Here is a 15611-nt window from a genome sequence, read left to right on the forward strand (position 1 = left end):
TATGTGTTATTTTAAATATATAGAAGCAGATAAAGCAAATTCATTATTTTTTAAAACAAATGACTCTAATAACATAGTTTAGAACTTAGTGATTATTAGCAAATCAATATGAACTGTCTAAGTCATTGCAAATGGTTAATATTCAAACTTCAGCAGACTATTATCTGGCAACAACCACTTCCTGACAAAGTTGAAATAATGTTTTCAAAATGTTCCCAAAATTATTTAAGCTACATTAAACACTTTATGTGGAAAATCTTAGAAAGATGAGGCTTCAGTAATTATCCATAATATGTGGCTTTTATGTTGCTCTTTGCTGTTGACTAAGGCTTCTGATACCTATAATTTTTTCCTCCGTTCTAGGAGATGTATATTGTATATTATAATTTTTTTCTATTTTATGTTTGTAAGAGGTGAAGTGACTGTATAAAAGCCTAGGGAATATATGAAGAGACAGAATTTAAATTGTGTCTTTTGACCTCTACTCCAGTAAAGTTGCTTGCTCTTGTTGGTGTTGGATAAGATTCCTTTTCCAATGCTGTTGGCTTTGAGAACTAAGCCCTTTCCTCTTTCACAATAAATCTGGCCTATTAATTCCACTGTTACCTCATGTTACTTTATTTTCTTTGTCCAGAAGTAAAACTGTCCTTTTTCTATTTGTTTAAGACTTCATTGACTAAGTCAGGTCCCATCTAGCTATTGAATATTGAGAGCCCTGTATGAACACTAACTCTCATTCATTCTGCTTTGATTTTAGAAATGGGATAAGCAAATAACATATTATCTGTGCAAGCATCTTTTTTTCCTAATGAATAACAATGTGTGGTCTATTTTGGTGCTTCCCTGCATATCTTTCATGATGAAAACTAATAGACTGACTTTTAGTAAGTCTAAAACACTTCTTCCATTTCTCCACCTTTTCATTCATTCTACTGCCTTAGGTTAGGCCCTCTTCATTTCTTGCCTAAATTATCCCTGATAAGTCTCTCTTCTTCCTACTTTGTTCCAGTCTTGCTCCTACCAGTTTTGTTTTACTAACTACATAGAACTGATTAGGTCTTGCCCCAGATTTACAATCCTCAGTGACTCTTCTTTGCCTGCTGGTAGAGTTTGCCTATTTTTTAACACCCAAGGTTCCTCAGGATCTGGTAACTGCCTATTAGCTTAGACTCACTGCTTTTCGCTCTTCTCCTCCTCCTTCTCCCAGCCCATTTATATTTCAACCATAGTCAGCATCTCTTTGTTTATACTTATGATGTTCTCTCTTCATAGAAAGCCTGCTTTCTGCCTCTTGACCTTCTCTTCTTTCCATTCTTGGATGCACCATCTAGCTGGTGAATAGCTTGTCTTTTAATGCCTACTTTAATATCATAGCCTCTATGAAACACTTCTTTACTTTAGTGGAATACAATTACTTTTCTCCTTCTCTTTAATCTCCAACCAATCCATCAGCAAATCTGGTAAATATATCCAAAAACCAACTACACACCAACTCCACTGCTGGTCTATGCTTCTCTCATTTTTCACTTGGGGCATTTGCAATAGCTCCCTTACTGCTTCTATCTTGGAACCTTAGGGTCTATTCTGTTCACATAACAGCCAGAATCTTATTAAAATGAAATTATACCATCTCACCTACTCAGACCTCTCCAAGGGCTTTCTATCTCACATTAAGGAAAGCTGAAGTCTTTAACCCTGGCCTATAAAGCCCTTGCCTGGTCTGGCCCCCATATTCTCTCTGATTTCGAAACTTATCCTCCATCACTATAGTCTTTTCTCACATCGACCTTCATGACAGGCAAACTCACCCCAGGACCTTAGTACTTGCTGTCTCCAGTAAATGCAACATTATTTTCCCAGTATAGCATGAATTATTCCAATGTTTCTTTCAGATTACTTTAAAATATTAACTTCCCTGACAATCCTAGATAAAATAATATCCTCCTGAACTCCCCAACTCCTGGCTTTTGACTCTCTCTTTTAAATGCACACTAATTTTCTTTTCTTTATATCATTTCTCACTATCTGGCATTGTATTTATTTGTATTCTAGAATATTAGCACCTTCAGAGCATGGGCTTTGCTTTTGTTTGTTGCTGAATGACTAAACCTAAGACACTGCTTTCAACAAAGTATTCACTCAATAAGTACCCAATTTATTAATTAGTAGTTAATTGCTGTATCTTGTGTAATCCCATAACACTTTTTACATACCTCTGCTGTACCCAGTGTGGTAAAAAGAACAGAATTAACTCTAGAAAACTATATGCATAATATAGAAAACAAACTTCAGAATCTTTTCCAGAACGCAAAGGAAAAGGTACTAATAATTAGTTTTGAGTATATAAAGTTCATGGTGGACAGAAAATGGGACTCCAAAGTAAGAATTACGTGTTCCTTGAAATTAATAAGAGCAGAAGGAACAAACATATAAAAAAAAAGAAAAGAAAAGAAAAGAAAATTTGAGTTGAGTTTAAGCATATCAATTGAAAGAGTTCACCAGTTTCCAAGTAATGTCAAGAAGAAAAAAAAAAAAGACATTTAGAATATTTTCTTTTTTTTTTTTTAAATGAAATAATGAAGGAAACAAAATCTGTAAGTCTAGGGAGAAAAAAGCAGCTTACTTAATTTAAAGGAAGGAAATGCAAATTTACTTCCAAATTCTCTATGACAGTAAAATATGCATTGACTCAACTATTCATTTCAAGGGATCCAGCTAAAATTAATTGATGTGCTAAAAATTTGTGTTATATTTAATATTTTTTAAAACTGGAGTAAAATGTATACTATATAAGAAAGGCATGCTTAAATGGTATGTTTCTTTTTAATATTGTACTTACAACCACTTAAAATTATATTTTAAAATTCAACCATGCTCATGATATGTTAAATTAAAAAAGAAAAGCAAAACATTTTATATGTCCCAGTTTGTATAAGGGTGTGTGTGTGTGTGTGTGTGTGTGTGTGTGTGTGTGTGTGTGTATGCACAGGAAAAATTCTAAAATGTTAATAGTTTGCAAGATTTGTACACTAAAACTACAAAACATAAGGGAAAAATTACTGAGATAAATTAAAGATATCCTAATTAAATGGAAATCTGTATCATATTAGTGGATTTGAAGACACAATATTGCTAAGATATCAATTCTGCCCAAAATGACCTATACATCTGATACAATTTCATCCAAAATTCTACCAGGCAGTTTTGTGAGAATTGAAAAATTGCTTGTAAATTTTATATAGAAATTCAAAGGACCTAGAATAGCCTTTGGAAAAGGGGCAACAAAATTGGAAGACTTAGATTACCTGATTTTAAGACTTACTGTGATAAAGTCAGAGTAATCCAAATAGCGTGATACCAATGTAAGCACAGACAAATAGAACAATAGAATAGAAGGCAGTGTCCAGATAAACGCTTGAACACACATGGTCAATTACTTTTCAGAAAAGATGCCAAGGCAGTTCAACAGGGGGAAAAGATAAACAATCCTTTCAACCAATGGTGTTGGAACAACTGAATATTCATTAAAAGAGGAGGAGGGGGTTGGGAAGAAGAGATCAAAGAAGAGATTGAAAATAGACATAGAACTAAATGCAAGAGCTAAGATCTTTGTAGAAGTACAAAGAAACAAAATACTTCTAACGTTGGGTTAAACCAAGATTTTTCTTAGGACACAAACAACTTGAGCATTAAAGGCAAAATATTGATACTTTTTCAAAATTAACTGTTTTGGAGAAGCACAGAACACAGACTGGGAGAAAATGTTTTTTAAACATTTATATCAGATAAAGGACTTGTATTCAGAATATGTGCAGAACTTATTCAACTCAAATTAAGAACACAAGCAACACAATTAAAATGTATAGAGTATGAAAGATTTGAATGAACAGTTCAAAGGATAGCAAATTAGCATATAAAATATAAATATATTATTTTTATTATATAAAAGTATAATTATAAATGTATAATAAATAGCTGTCTGAAAAGATGCTCAACATCATTAATCATCTAGGAAATACTAATTTGAACTGCAAGGAAAACCACTACATACCTGCTGGAATGGCATTAAAGCTGACAATATCAAGTGCTGGCAAATATATGAAACCTTCATGCACTGCTGGTAAAAATGTAAAAAGGCAGAGCTTCTTTGTAAAACAGTTTGATGGTTTCTTATAAAGGTAGGCATACAGTTACCCAGCAATCACACCTCTAGGTCTTTATCCAAAAAAATGAAAACCTATATTCTCACTAAGATTTATTAATGAATGTCCATAGTAGTTTCATTCATAGTGAGTACAAACTAGAAATAATTAGTAAATTAACAAAAAATGGAATTCCACTAAATGATAGTATGGAATATGTGGAAAAACATGGATAAATCTCAAAAACATTATGCTAAGTGAAAGAAGCCTGACACATAAGATAATATACCGTATAATTCCATTTTTATAAATTCTACAATAGCAAATTCACAGTGAAAGAAAGCAGGTATGATTGTCTGGGAAAGGGTTGGGGATAGGGTTAACTGCAAAGGGGCGTAAGATAATTTTGATGATGAGGGAGGTTAGGGAGAGGGTGGAAATCGTCATATCTTGATTGTGGTAGTGGTTACACAAGTGTGTTCAGTTGTCTAAAGTCGTCAATTGTACACTTAAAAATTGATGTACTTTATAGTAAATGATACCTTAAGGCTAATTTAAACAAAACAAAGCATACACACCCAGAAGAAATTAGGTGTTGGAATTAAAGAATCTCAAAATCAATGTTGGGATCATTTGAAAGATGAATGTTAAAAGTCCCAGAAAGAAAGAGAGAGAGGCATTAAAAGAAGCCAGAGCTGTTCCAATTTGCAGTCTCTGCTGAATTACTAAGGTATTTAAAAAATCTTGGCATATATCAGATTCCCATTTTTTTTTTTTGTGATCTTTAAGAAGCCTAGGTGAAAATTGAAGATGATAGTGGCTATTTGGTAGGGAGTAAGGAAGCAGGCAAGTCTAAGAAATTATGAATATACTATAGGCCAGGGAGACTGAATTTACTACTGGAAAAATCTTAAATATCTTCACAGAACCAGTTAGCAAGCAGTGAAGCTAACACAGTGGCAGAAGCTTGACCACTCCAGGCCACTTCAGCTTCTCCCCTCTAGTAACTCACTGGCAGGCATGGGGTAGTTTAACCAGAAGCAATAATCCTAATGTTCCTTGGCCCTGGTCAGCTATTTAAAATAGTCAGTATAAAACCATCATCACTAAAATCGGAAAATATGGCTTATAGTACTAGATCAATCCTATCGGAGAAATGATAGCTGAACTGGCCTGGCATGGTGTGGAAAACAGGAAATACATGAATGCTTCAGATAGGGAAGAGCATGTTTGAATTGTGGATGATAGATGTATGGTGTGTTTGAGGAATTCAGAGGTTTGTGTGGGTAAAATGTGGGGTGGAAAGTCTGTGGGTTTGGTGGGATGAGTGGAGAGAATGAAAGAGATGGGGCCAGAACATAAAGGGCCTCAGTAAACCATGCAAAAGAACAGAACCTTACTGGTGAATCCCCCAGTGCTGTAAGAGAAGTCCTAGCAGATGCCTCGTATGGTACCAGGGCTCAAGATGGCTTCCAGGGTTTTTTCACTTCTATCACTTACTGCCTCTCCTTGTAATTAAATGAGGAAACATTATTATACTGAGAAATAAAGAGAAATGATTGTGTTAAGTAGACAACTTTGGGGTTCCATTATAATGTTAAAAAAAGGTTGTATACCTTTAAGTTGATTTTTTAAAACAGAGCCATGTTGTTGGGAATTAGAAAAATGTAAAAGTACAAAACTTTGCACCCCTAAGTCTAGAGAATAGAGAGGTGAGGGACTATTACCAAACAAGGACAGGATCTTATATACTGGTTGCTAACCAGCTCTTCCATTTGATCTCAGACAGCTCTTCTCTATGCTTTAATTTTCTTATCTGTAAAATGGGTGTAAAAATTTGATCCATTATCTGTTATCTACAATTCTGAAATTCAAAGAGCTCTACAAATCAACATTGGTTTTGTTTTTAATTTCATAAGATCGTGCCAAGCTCATTTGGTGGTGAAATCCAGCCTGAATTTGAGGCTTTCTAGTCTTTTCCCAGTGGTATGCATATTCATGAATTTGGCAGAAATGTTAAGGTTTGGTTATGGGATGTTACCCTAAACCCTGCTAGAGCTGTTTATAATATATGCTATATAAACTTCACTCCCTTTCTAAAATATAAACAATTCTGGATTCTGAAGCATCTGGCTCCAGGGTTTCATATAAGAGATTATATACTTATAATACCTTCCTCAAAGGGTTATGTGAAGATTACAATTTTCACAAAAGAATTCAGAGAATGGAGAAGCTATTATTATTTATTATTATGTAAGTTTAAAAATTAGATTCCCTTCTCCCATCCCTGAGGACAAGTGAGGATTAACACCTGATGAGGCCTAAATTTATTCTTAGTAATCTGTATTTTAGTCTGTCAAGTTTGATTTATAGTATATCAATTATTGAGATGGAATGTTTCTCTTAACTGTCCTCCACTAAACACTTATCTTTTTTTTTTTTCAATCTACATACTTGGATGGATGCCTTATTTGCCTTCAGGTATTAGCTGATAGACTTTCTTCTCAGCCATCTTTCCTAAGATGCATCTTGTGAAACTCATGATTAGATTACAAATAAAAATACATCTTATTTTCTTAGAATTCTCAATAAAAGTGAGTTCTTAACATGTCCTAAGATAGTGTCTTTGTTTTTAAAGTCATTGATTAAAACATGAGAGCAAAAATATCCAACTAGATTTCTGCTTCCTAAGCAGAATTTTATTTTTGTGGTTGATTTTTTTTTTTTTTTTGACATACTTCCTATTTCTTCAAGCTATCTAAAACCCTTTCGCTGCATTTAATCCTTGACCTGTGGGCATGGAGAACTGATTATGCAATACACTTCTAATATTAGGAAGTTTTTAACTGAGAATTTCATAAACTGAAATACTTGGAATATAAAGAAAGATTATTTATATACATATTATATTTCAAAACAGAAGAGATAAAGCACTTTTAAATGTGCTTCTTGCCTTTAGTCAGTGTTGGGCTGGAACATATCAATAGACTTGTTGCCTCTCTGGCTCCTGCTCCCCCATGCCTTTCCCCTGGAAGGATAGTGCTGCCAACTTATGATTATAACCTGTGTGTGTGTGTTTACCTTTGTTTGGGTAAGTGTTACTAGGTGCTCCACTCTTGGCTGGCAATTCTAGTGCCTGGGTGGTTTCACTCCAGCATCAGAATGAATAGAAATGCAGTGATGGGGGGCAGACCCAGAGAACCAGGGTGCTAAGGTTTAATACAGTGTGAGGATTGGAATGGAAACTTTCTGTACTGGTTCAGAGGTGGAAAGATAAAGCAACACAGAATAGGACCCCCCCCCCCAACTACCCCCCGCTTTTCTTTTCTAACTGGTTCTAGGTCTCATACTTTCTCCATCCTATTTTGCCAATTCTGTAACCAACCAAACAACCAATCACTGAAATTCCTCTCCCTGCAGAAGAAAACATAGGCAGGAAAGGTTTCACTTACTCGTGGATGAAAAAGTCTCCATCTTGATCCTCTTGCTACCATGATTTGCTGTGTTACATGAAGCAAGTCCTTTATTTCATGAAAGTATAGAACCAAATGGCCACTTCCAGATTTTGCATTCTCTTAGGCTATACTATTAGAAAGTAAATGTGGCAATTTAGGGGCATTTTTCTTTGTAGTTTTCTAGCTAGTTAACTCTGCATAAAATCTGCTCACTCTCTGCCAGGCATTTCATCTTTAAAAATTTTTTCATAAATCCTAATTTCTTTGAGTCTTTCTAGAGTGTCGTAAGGGCAGGATTTATTATAATCTGTTTAATATCACTCAATTCATGTGAACATTATTTTTCCATTTAGTTTCTGGTACTCTATAAAGCTGCTCCTGGTATTAATCATATAAACCCCTCTGAGGCCCAGTTTCTTCATCCTAAAGAGAGGAAATAATGCTACAAATGTGTTTTGAAAAATGTGAAACCTTTTGTAAACATTGACTTTTATTTAACGTAGAAAAATTATTAGTTTGATTAATGAATATAAATTCACTCTATTAAGATTGCTTGCTGTTATGTATGTAGTCACCGATGGTAAACATGCAGCTATAAAGGCTGTAAAATAAAAGGTGGACATGATTTCCTTGCTTTGATTTGGGGTATAATAATATCTTCTGTTGCTTCTTTTCATCCTTCCATCATCCACCCATCTGTAAGCAGTATTCCACTGAACTGAAGAAACTCTACTGCCAAATTGCCAAGACATGCCCCATCCAGATCAAGGTGATGACCCCACCTCCTCAGGGCGCCGTCATCCGCGCCATGCCTGTCTACAAGAAAGCTGAGCATGTTACTGAGGTGGTGAAACGTTGCCCCAACCACGAGCTGAGCCGTGAATTCAATGAGGGTAAGGAAGAGAGCATTCTGTGGCTATTTAACTAAGCTCCTGGAAATTAGAGGTCCTGGGAAGACTTCTGTTTGGGGCCCACTTACCTGGTTCGAGACTCTGTAATCTGATGGCAGTTCAGTCTACCGTTTGTGGCTGACAGAGTGTCTGAGAGGAATGATCAATATAAATGTGGCTTTCACAATGACTCACAGTGATTGAACTATTTGATTTAATATTAGTAATGACTGGATAACCTGGACTTGCCTCTCTTCTCCCTACTGCTTACTTTTCCTTTTTTAATAAGAGGTGTAAGGAGAACAGTGTGGCATTTGGTCATTTAGTCTGTTCAGCCCAGGCCAGAGTCCAGCTTTTGTGCCTTTCCCAGTGCGTTTGTCAAGGCCTGACCAACTGAGAGCCAGAAGAGGAAGGGGAAGGAGCATAAAGTATGAGCAATATGAAAAAATAGAAGAGAAAGCGAGAAAGAGGAAAAATGAGAGAAGACAGATAATGGGCAAGAGGAGTAAATAGAAATCTGCAGCATAAGCCAGGGGAGGAGTGGGCAGGAATGTGAAGGACCGGGCAGCAGGGAACAGGGATCTTTCAGCACAACAAAATCAGTAAGTTTCTTGTCTTTATGACCAAATCAAGGTCTAAAGTTGGAGATTTTATGGTGGAGGAAAGAATAGGCAAAGGGAAAGTGATGTTCTTGCCACTGTTGCCTTTTATTTATTATTTTTGCTGGTCTTAAGCTGATTTTTTTTAAATTAACTTTTTCCTTTTCTTCTATTTTCTATAAACTAGCAAAATATCCTCTAGAGATCTAGTCAAAGATATATTCATAGAATTCTCTAAAATCTTGAATTATTAACCTTAAATACCAGAAACATTGGACTGTTCCCTTGAATATATATGAGTGTTTCAGTCCTTCCTGCTGCTGTAAAGGTTGTGACACCTTCATGTGTTAGATATTTTGCAACAGGATCTCTTCCCTCTTTTAAGGATATATATTTCCTCTATTAAATAATTTCTTTGGACCTCGACATTCTGTCTCTGCTGTTTCATTTTGTTTTCTTTATTTCAAGGATGAAAAACTAACTATTTTGTCTTTCTCTGTTCTGCAGGACAAATTGCCCCTCCTAGTCATTTGATTCGAGTGGAAGGGAACAGCCATGCCCAATATGTAGAAGATCCCATCACAGGAAGACAGAGTGTGCTGGTACCTTATGAACCACCCCAGGTAAAAAGATAAGGACTGGGTTGAGTCAGGAAAGAATTTATTTCAGTGATAGAAGGTGTTTCCAGCATCTGTTTCTTCCTTGTTATCAAATATGTAAGCTTTTTGTATTTCTTCTCTCCCTCTTCGCCACACATGGCTTCTCTATCTCCTTAAAAACTCATACATTTGTACTAAATTAACTTGGAAACATGGCTCTGTGCCCATGTTCCCATCTTCAAGGCTGATAATTATTGAATTTGCAGTTGGGATAATACATGACCTTATCCTATCCAGAGAATTTAACTGCCAGTTGAAGTGGTAGTGGATGTGCACCAATACTGGATGCAAGTATACTTACGCTGCCAGTAGGAGACCCTGAGAAGGATCCCTTAGCTGAAGTTCAGATGAACAGATGGTAGATTAGAAAAGCAGAATGCAGGCATAGGGAAACCAGAGTCTTAGTTGGTGGCTTGCTGTGTGAATCTTTCACTGTGACTCCTCTCTGGGCTTTAGTTGCCTCACCCATAAACGAGCACTTTGGACTAGAAGATTTAATGCTGAGGACCTTTTAAGCTCCAGAGTGTTATTTATGGAAGTGTATCTTCAAATCTGTGTTACACTGTTTTATACACATAGGGAAAATATTCATGGAGCGTTGCTGCTATTTTTGATAATATTCTCAGTTGTCCCTTTATAGTGATTTTCATATACTGGGTGAACACTGAATTGGGTGATATGTATCAGCTTGCAAAGGAATTGGGTCAGAGGTGATTCTTTTTAAAGGCCCATCTCCCTTATAGTGTCTAATGTTGCAGACATTAGCTTTTAGCTTCCCAATAGGCAAAGAAAGAGGAACAATGATGGGTTTTAGAGAGTGTGTTCCTAGAAAAAAAAGAATTACCACCTGTTCAGAAGTGGAGTTGTTTATTTAAATAGAGGAAGAACTGAGAAGGAAGAACATTAGATCATATTGTTGTTAACACAGACTCTTTCCCATGTACAGGTTGGCACTGAATTCACGACAGTCTTGTACAATTTCATGTGTAACAGCAGTTGTGTTGGAGGGATGAACCGCCGTCCAATTTTAATCATTGTTACTCTGGAAACCAGAGAGTAAGTGGCATATGCAGAATTGTCATTCTGCAGAAACCATGGGCAGAGGGCAAAGTGAAATTGTGTTTGCTTTATCATTACTTTTACATGTGCAGCAGAGAGCTACCCTTGATTTTATCCTTTGTGTTTTAAATCCCTGCTGCAAATACTTATATAAAAGATCTAAGAAAGTGGAGACAAAACAGGACGGGTAAACACAGAGGGGAAAAAAAGAGGGAAGGCATGCAAGTCGCTTCATACCTGAATTCTTGACATTTAACTGGAATAGTTTCTGATTAGACAGTGTTTGTTTTCATGTGGCCCCCAAGGCATTTAACAGTTTCTTTGAGTAAGTCTGGGCTGCCTAAGGGGGTTTTATCCAGAGACATCCACTGGCTTAATTCAAGTTTCCTTCAAAATATGTAGCTAAATACAGCTGTTCAGCTAATGACTTGGAGGTTCTTGGCAGAACAAGTGGAATGTTATTTACTAATAATGCTTGTGGCATGTAAGCACTTTTGTATTCTGCCAAGTGCTTTGGGGTACACCCTCAAAGCAGCCATGACTGAGCTGGTGGTGGTGATGGACTGGTGATGACCAGCAGTGGAAATGGAAGAGCTTCAGGGGACTTTTAAAATTCTTTTAATTTGACCCTTCCTTCTCCTCTTCTCTACTAGTGGGCAAGTCCTGGGCCGACGCTGCTTTGAGGCCCGGATCTGTGCTTGCCCAGGGAGAGACAGGAAGGCCGATGAAGACAGCATTAGAAAGCAGCAGGTCTCGGACAGCACAAAGAACGGTGATGGTACGAAGCGCCGTAAGTAGCTGTAGTAGCCAATGGAGTAGGGTTAAGTCTCTATCCACATGTAGGGGCTAGGACGTGGTATTTGAGTAGCTGTATAATAGGACTAAAGTTCTCTAGAGGCAAGTATGACTTGAGGTCCCAGAGGCAGTGGAAATGGCTCTCATGTTGATGAAGATGTTCAGATGGACTCAAGGTGTGCATTACAGTTTGACAAAAAACAAACAGTCGTTGTGAGGATTTCTTATTCCCCAACTCTCAAAATGTAACTCCCAGACCAATAGCATCAGCATCATTTGGAAACTGGGGAGAAAAACAAATTTTCACTCCCAAGATTTGCTGAATCAGAAACTCTGGGTTTGAGGCCCAGCGATCTGCATTTAGTAAGCCTTCCAGGTGACTCTAATGCTAGCTGAAGTTAGAGAATCAGTGTCTTAGCCTATAGCCTATTGGTATCAGTTTATCATTCTGTTACTGAGCACAAGGACTGAAAATACATCTGCCAACCTCATGAGTCTATGGGGACAGCAAGATGGAAGAATGCATTTTGTAAAGCACTGTCTGGAAAATATGTACAGATCTGGGTTTCACTGAGTCTTGACATTGAGGCCTCACTTATCTTACCAATTCTTAGGCAAATGACTTGGGTCAGTTGTTCTCAAACTTGTTTTGTTAAGCAGACAAGCTTTTTCAGAAATGAAATATTCCAAGGAACCCACAATGAAAAATAGATGAAAACAGAGAGGCTGTAGTTGAAGAGGACAGGAGCTGGGGGTGGTCTATGGCCCCTGCTCTACTGGCAGCCACCCCCGAGGCACACCCCAAAGAGACCCAGCCCTCAGCCAGCAAAGGGTAAAAACCACTGCTCCACATGTGCCTCTGATGAGGGAGGTTTGGTTCTAGAAGGTGTCTTTCATAAGCCTGATATCACTACCACAAATAGTGTAAAGTATGTCACACTGTAACTTACTTCATGAAAAACTTAATTTTATTACTAGTGTCCAGAAGAAATAGAAATTATACTGTATGTTACAGGAGAACCACAGAATGTTATGCCTGTCACTATCAACTTCTAACTGTTCATTATGATTTGTCCTTCCTGTTAGGCTCTTTCTCTCTCCAATTATTCCTCAAAAGGTCATATATAAGTACTTTACCTGTACATATGATATGAATTATATAAATTACTTTTAAATATAATTGATACAAATAACATAAATATGATTATAGTTCCACCCTAATTTTGCTCTTGGGTCTGCCTTGTGGCCTGGTTCCTACAGTGTTTCCTGAGCACCTCAATTGTCTTACACAATAATGACTATCAGTAAGAACAGGTTATCTGAACTTTGGATCCTGGATGTAATTTCTAATTTTGGAAAGTACAGGGGTATATGAGCTTAATTTACTCATTTTACTGAGAAGAAAACTGAGGTCTTGGAAACTGAGACTGCTTGTCGGAAGTTATGTGATGCGTATACTAAGCTGAGAGGGATGAAAGCACAAGGCTGAATACATTTGCAAGACAACCTCTACAACATGCATTTACCACCTTGGAAGATAAATGACCTGAAAAATACAACACAAAATCAATTTATCTTCCTTTCTTTAACAGCTGTTTACAGTCACAGGCCAGTAAGGCACAGGGATCCCTGCAGCAAGACTTAAGCCACAGGCCATTTCCCAGCATCCCAAAATTCTTCCTTTTACTCCTTCTGCCTTACTCATTATTGTTAGATTTACATTTAATGTAAAAGCAATCATCACCAATTAAATGGCTTAGAACTAGACACTCTAATTGTGCAGGGATAGCTGGTTCTACTGTCTGTTTAGGAAATGTATTATTGCTTCACAAATGTTCCCAGGATGAAGCTTGCATTTTTCCTTTACCAGCTTTTCGTCAGAACACACATGGCATCCAGATGACATCCATCAAGAAACGAAGATCCCCAGATGATGAACTGTTATACTTACCAGTGAGTCTCCCTTGAGTGTTCATGATTGCTTCATTTTCACCTACTTTGACTGAGCTTTTACTGTGGTTATATTCTTATTATTTGTGATAATGAGAGTGGGTTAATGGGGGCTAGTGAGGTAACATAAACTATACTTTTTTAAAAAGAATCAAGAAATAATCCTTTCATTCCATAGCCTTGAAATATATTAATAGTATGAGCTCCTCTACTTACTACTCACCCTGTAAAAGCTACTCTCCTAACAGAGTTTTCTTGCTCAAATATTTAAAATTAATATGTACTTCATTATTTAAGAATGATAAGATTATCCTAGATAACGTCAAAACCAATTTAGGACAAAAATTTTGTCAGAAGGAGTTCACAAAGTCAATAATACAACACTTATAAAGAATTGACTGTGATTTCTTTTAGAGAGAGTAGTATAAAGAAAGCCAAGCAAGGCAGAATCCTCAGTCATGTGTAAATGACCAGAAGACTTAGCTCAATCACTGTGTAAGATTGTTGTTCATTCTGACAAGAAGCATTAGTCCTCTCAAGATCCCTAGGGTGCCCTGTTTTAGTCTATGGTTACAGTTTGTTGAAATCTTATTCCCTTAGGTCTTTGCCTGCTAGAGTGGCAGCAAAGTTTTGGTAACCAGTATAGCCCTTGGTGCCATCTAACCTGACATGAGACACAGGCAAGCAAGGCCAGATTTGACTGGGAGCTGCCACACTGGGATTAAGGCTAAAGCAACTCAGCAGGTTTGGGTGTGCCATACCTGAACTCTCTACTTTCTTTAGGTCCTGACCATCAGGGAAGCAAACTGGTTACTAGTAGAACAATCAGGTGGTGAGTTAGCTAAGATTCTCAGTGTAATGTTTCTCAGGCTACGTATAGAAGTTGACCTGTGAACTTTAAGTTAAACATTATCTTGATATACTAAATACAGTCATCCCGCCCCTCAACCACAGATACCAAAATCCAATGATTCTCAAGTTATTTATATGAAATGGCATAGAACAATGCATAGAGTCTGCCCTCCACATCCAAGGATTCCCAACCGTGGGTCGAAAATATGTTTTTCATCAGAGGTGGGTTGAATCCATGCATGAGAAACCCAGAGATATGGAGGGCAGACTGTATATTTATTGGAAAAAAATATCTGTGTGTAAGTGGACTCACATAGTTCAAACCCATATTTTTCAAGAGTCAACTATAATCCAAAAAAACCTAGTATGTTTTTAGCTGCTGACGTAGGAGTCACTTGAAAAGCTTTTTTAAAATGAAATTTCAGTTTGTACTAGTGAAGGAAGGTAACCTGTAGTCAGTTACATCTTATGTTTAGAGAAAAGTTAGTCAAACCATATGATTTCATTTATGCGTGGAATCTAAAAAATAAAATAAATGAATACACAAAACAGAAATAGACTCATAAATACAGAGAAGAAATTGATGGTCATCTGATTGCAGGGAGTGGTGGAGAGAGGTTAGAGAGATGAATGAAAAAGGCGAAAGGGATTAAAAAGTACAAACTTCCAGTTATAACAACAGTCATGGGGGTGTGAAGTACAGCAGAAAGAATAACTACGTAGGGGGTTAAATGGGTACAAGACTTATCAGGGTGATCACTTCATAAGTTATATAAATGTCTAATCACTAGGTTGTATACCTGAAACTAATATCATATTGTATATCAACTATAGCTGAAAAAATAAAAATTTAAAAAAGAATTAGTCAAACCAAAGTGTGTGAAGCAAAAGAAACTCTCCATATAACATGAATATGATTGGTATTTGTTGAGTGGCAAATATGCTAGACCTCAAGCACTTACGGGTCAGAGGGCTTGCCTCCTAGGGAGGAGACAAAAAGGTTTGATGTCATGAAATAATCGTCGCAGCAGAGCTAAGCATGGCACAGTGGGTGCACACAGGAAGGACGGAAGACGGCCTGAAAGAGTGAGATCAGGAAAAGCTTCTCAGACAAGGTGATCCCAGAGCTGGATGAGTAGGAGTTAACTCAACAAAAGGCAAAGAAAATCTTTCTGAATTCTGACAAATTCTGGCTGTCGTAGCAAGGGTG

General features: G+C 37.0%; 1 protein-coding gene across 6 annotated transcripts in view; it reads left to right on the forward strand.

Moving 5' to 3' along the window:
• TP63 (tumor protein p63) overlaps positions 1–15611 on the forward strand; it is a 215908-nt gene that overhangs the window by 176734 nt on the left and 23563 nt on the right. For 5 of the 6 annotated variants that reach the window (XM_090275297.1, XM_090275318.1, XM_090275310.1 and 2 more), the window contains 5 exons: positions 8304–8490; positions 9594–9709; positions 10692–10801; positions 11458–11594; positions 13470–13552. In XM_090275297.1, coding sequence (XP_090131423.1) covers positions 8304–8490; positions 9594–9709; positions 10692–10801; positions 11458–11594; positions 13470–13552 — 633 coding nt within the window. The remainder of the gene's footprint in view (positions 1–8303; positions 8491–9593; positions 9710–10691; positions 10802–11457; positions 11595–13469; positions 13553–15611) is intronic. The other variant, XM_090275290.1, reaches the window with a different exon arrangement.

This window comes from Furipterus horrens, unplaced genomic scaffold (assembly GCF_987537825.1).
Source record: "Furipterus horrens unplaced genomic scaffold, mFurHor1.1.pri manual_scaffold_1, whole genome shotgun sequence".
Taxonomy (NCBI): Eukaryota; Metazoa; Chordata; class Mammalia; order Chiroptera; family Furipteridae; genus Furipterus; species Furipterus horrens.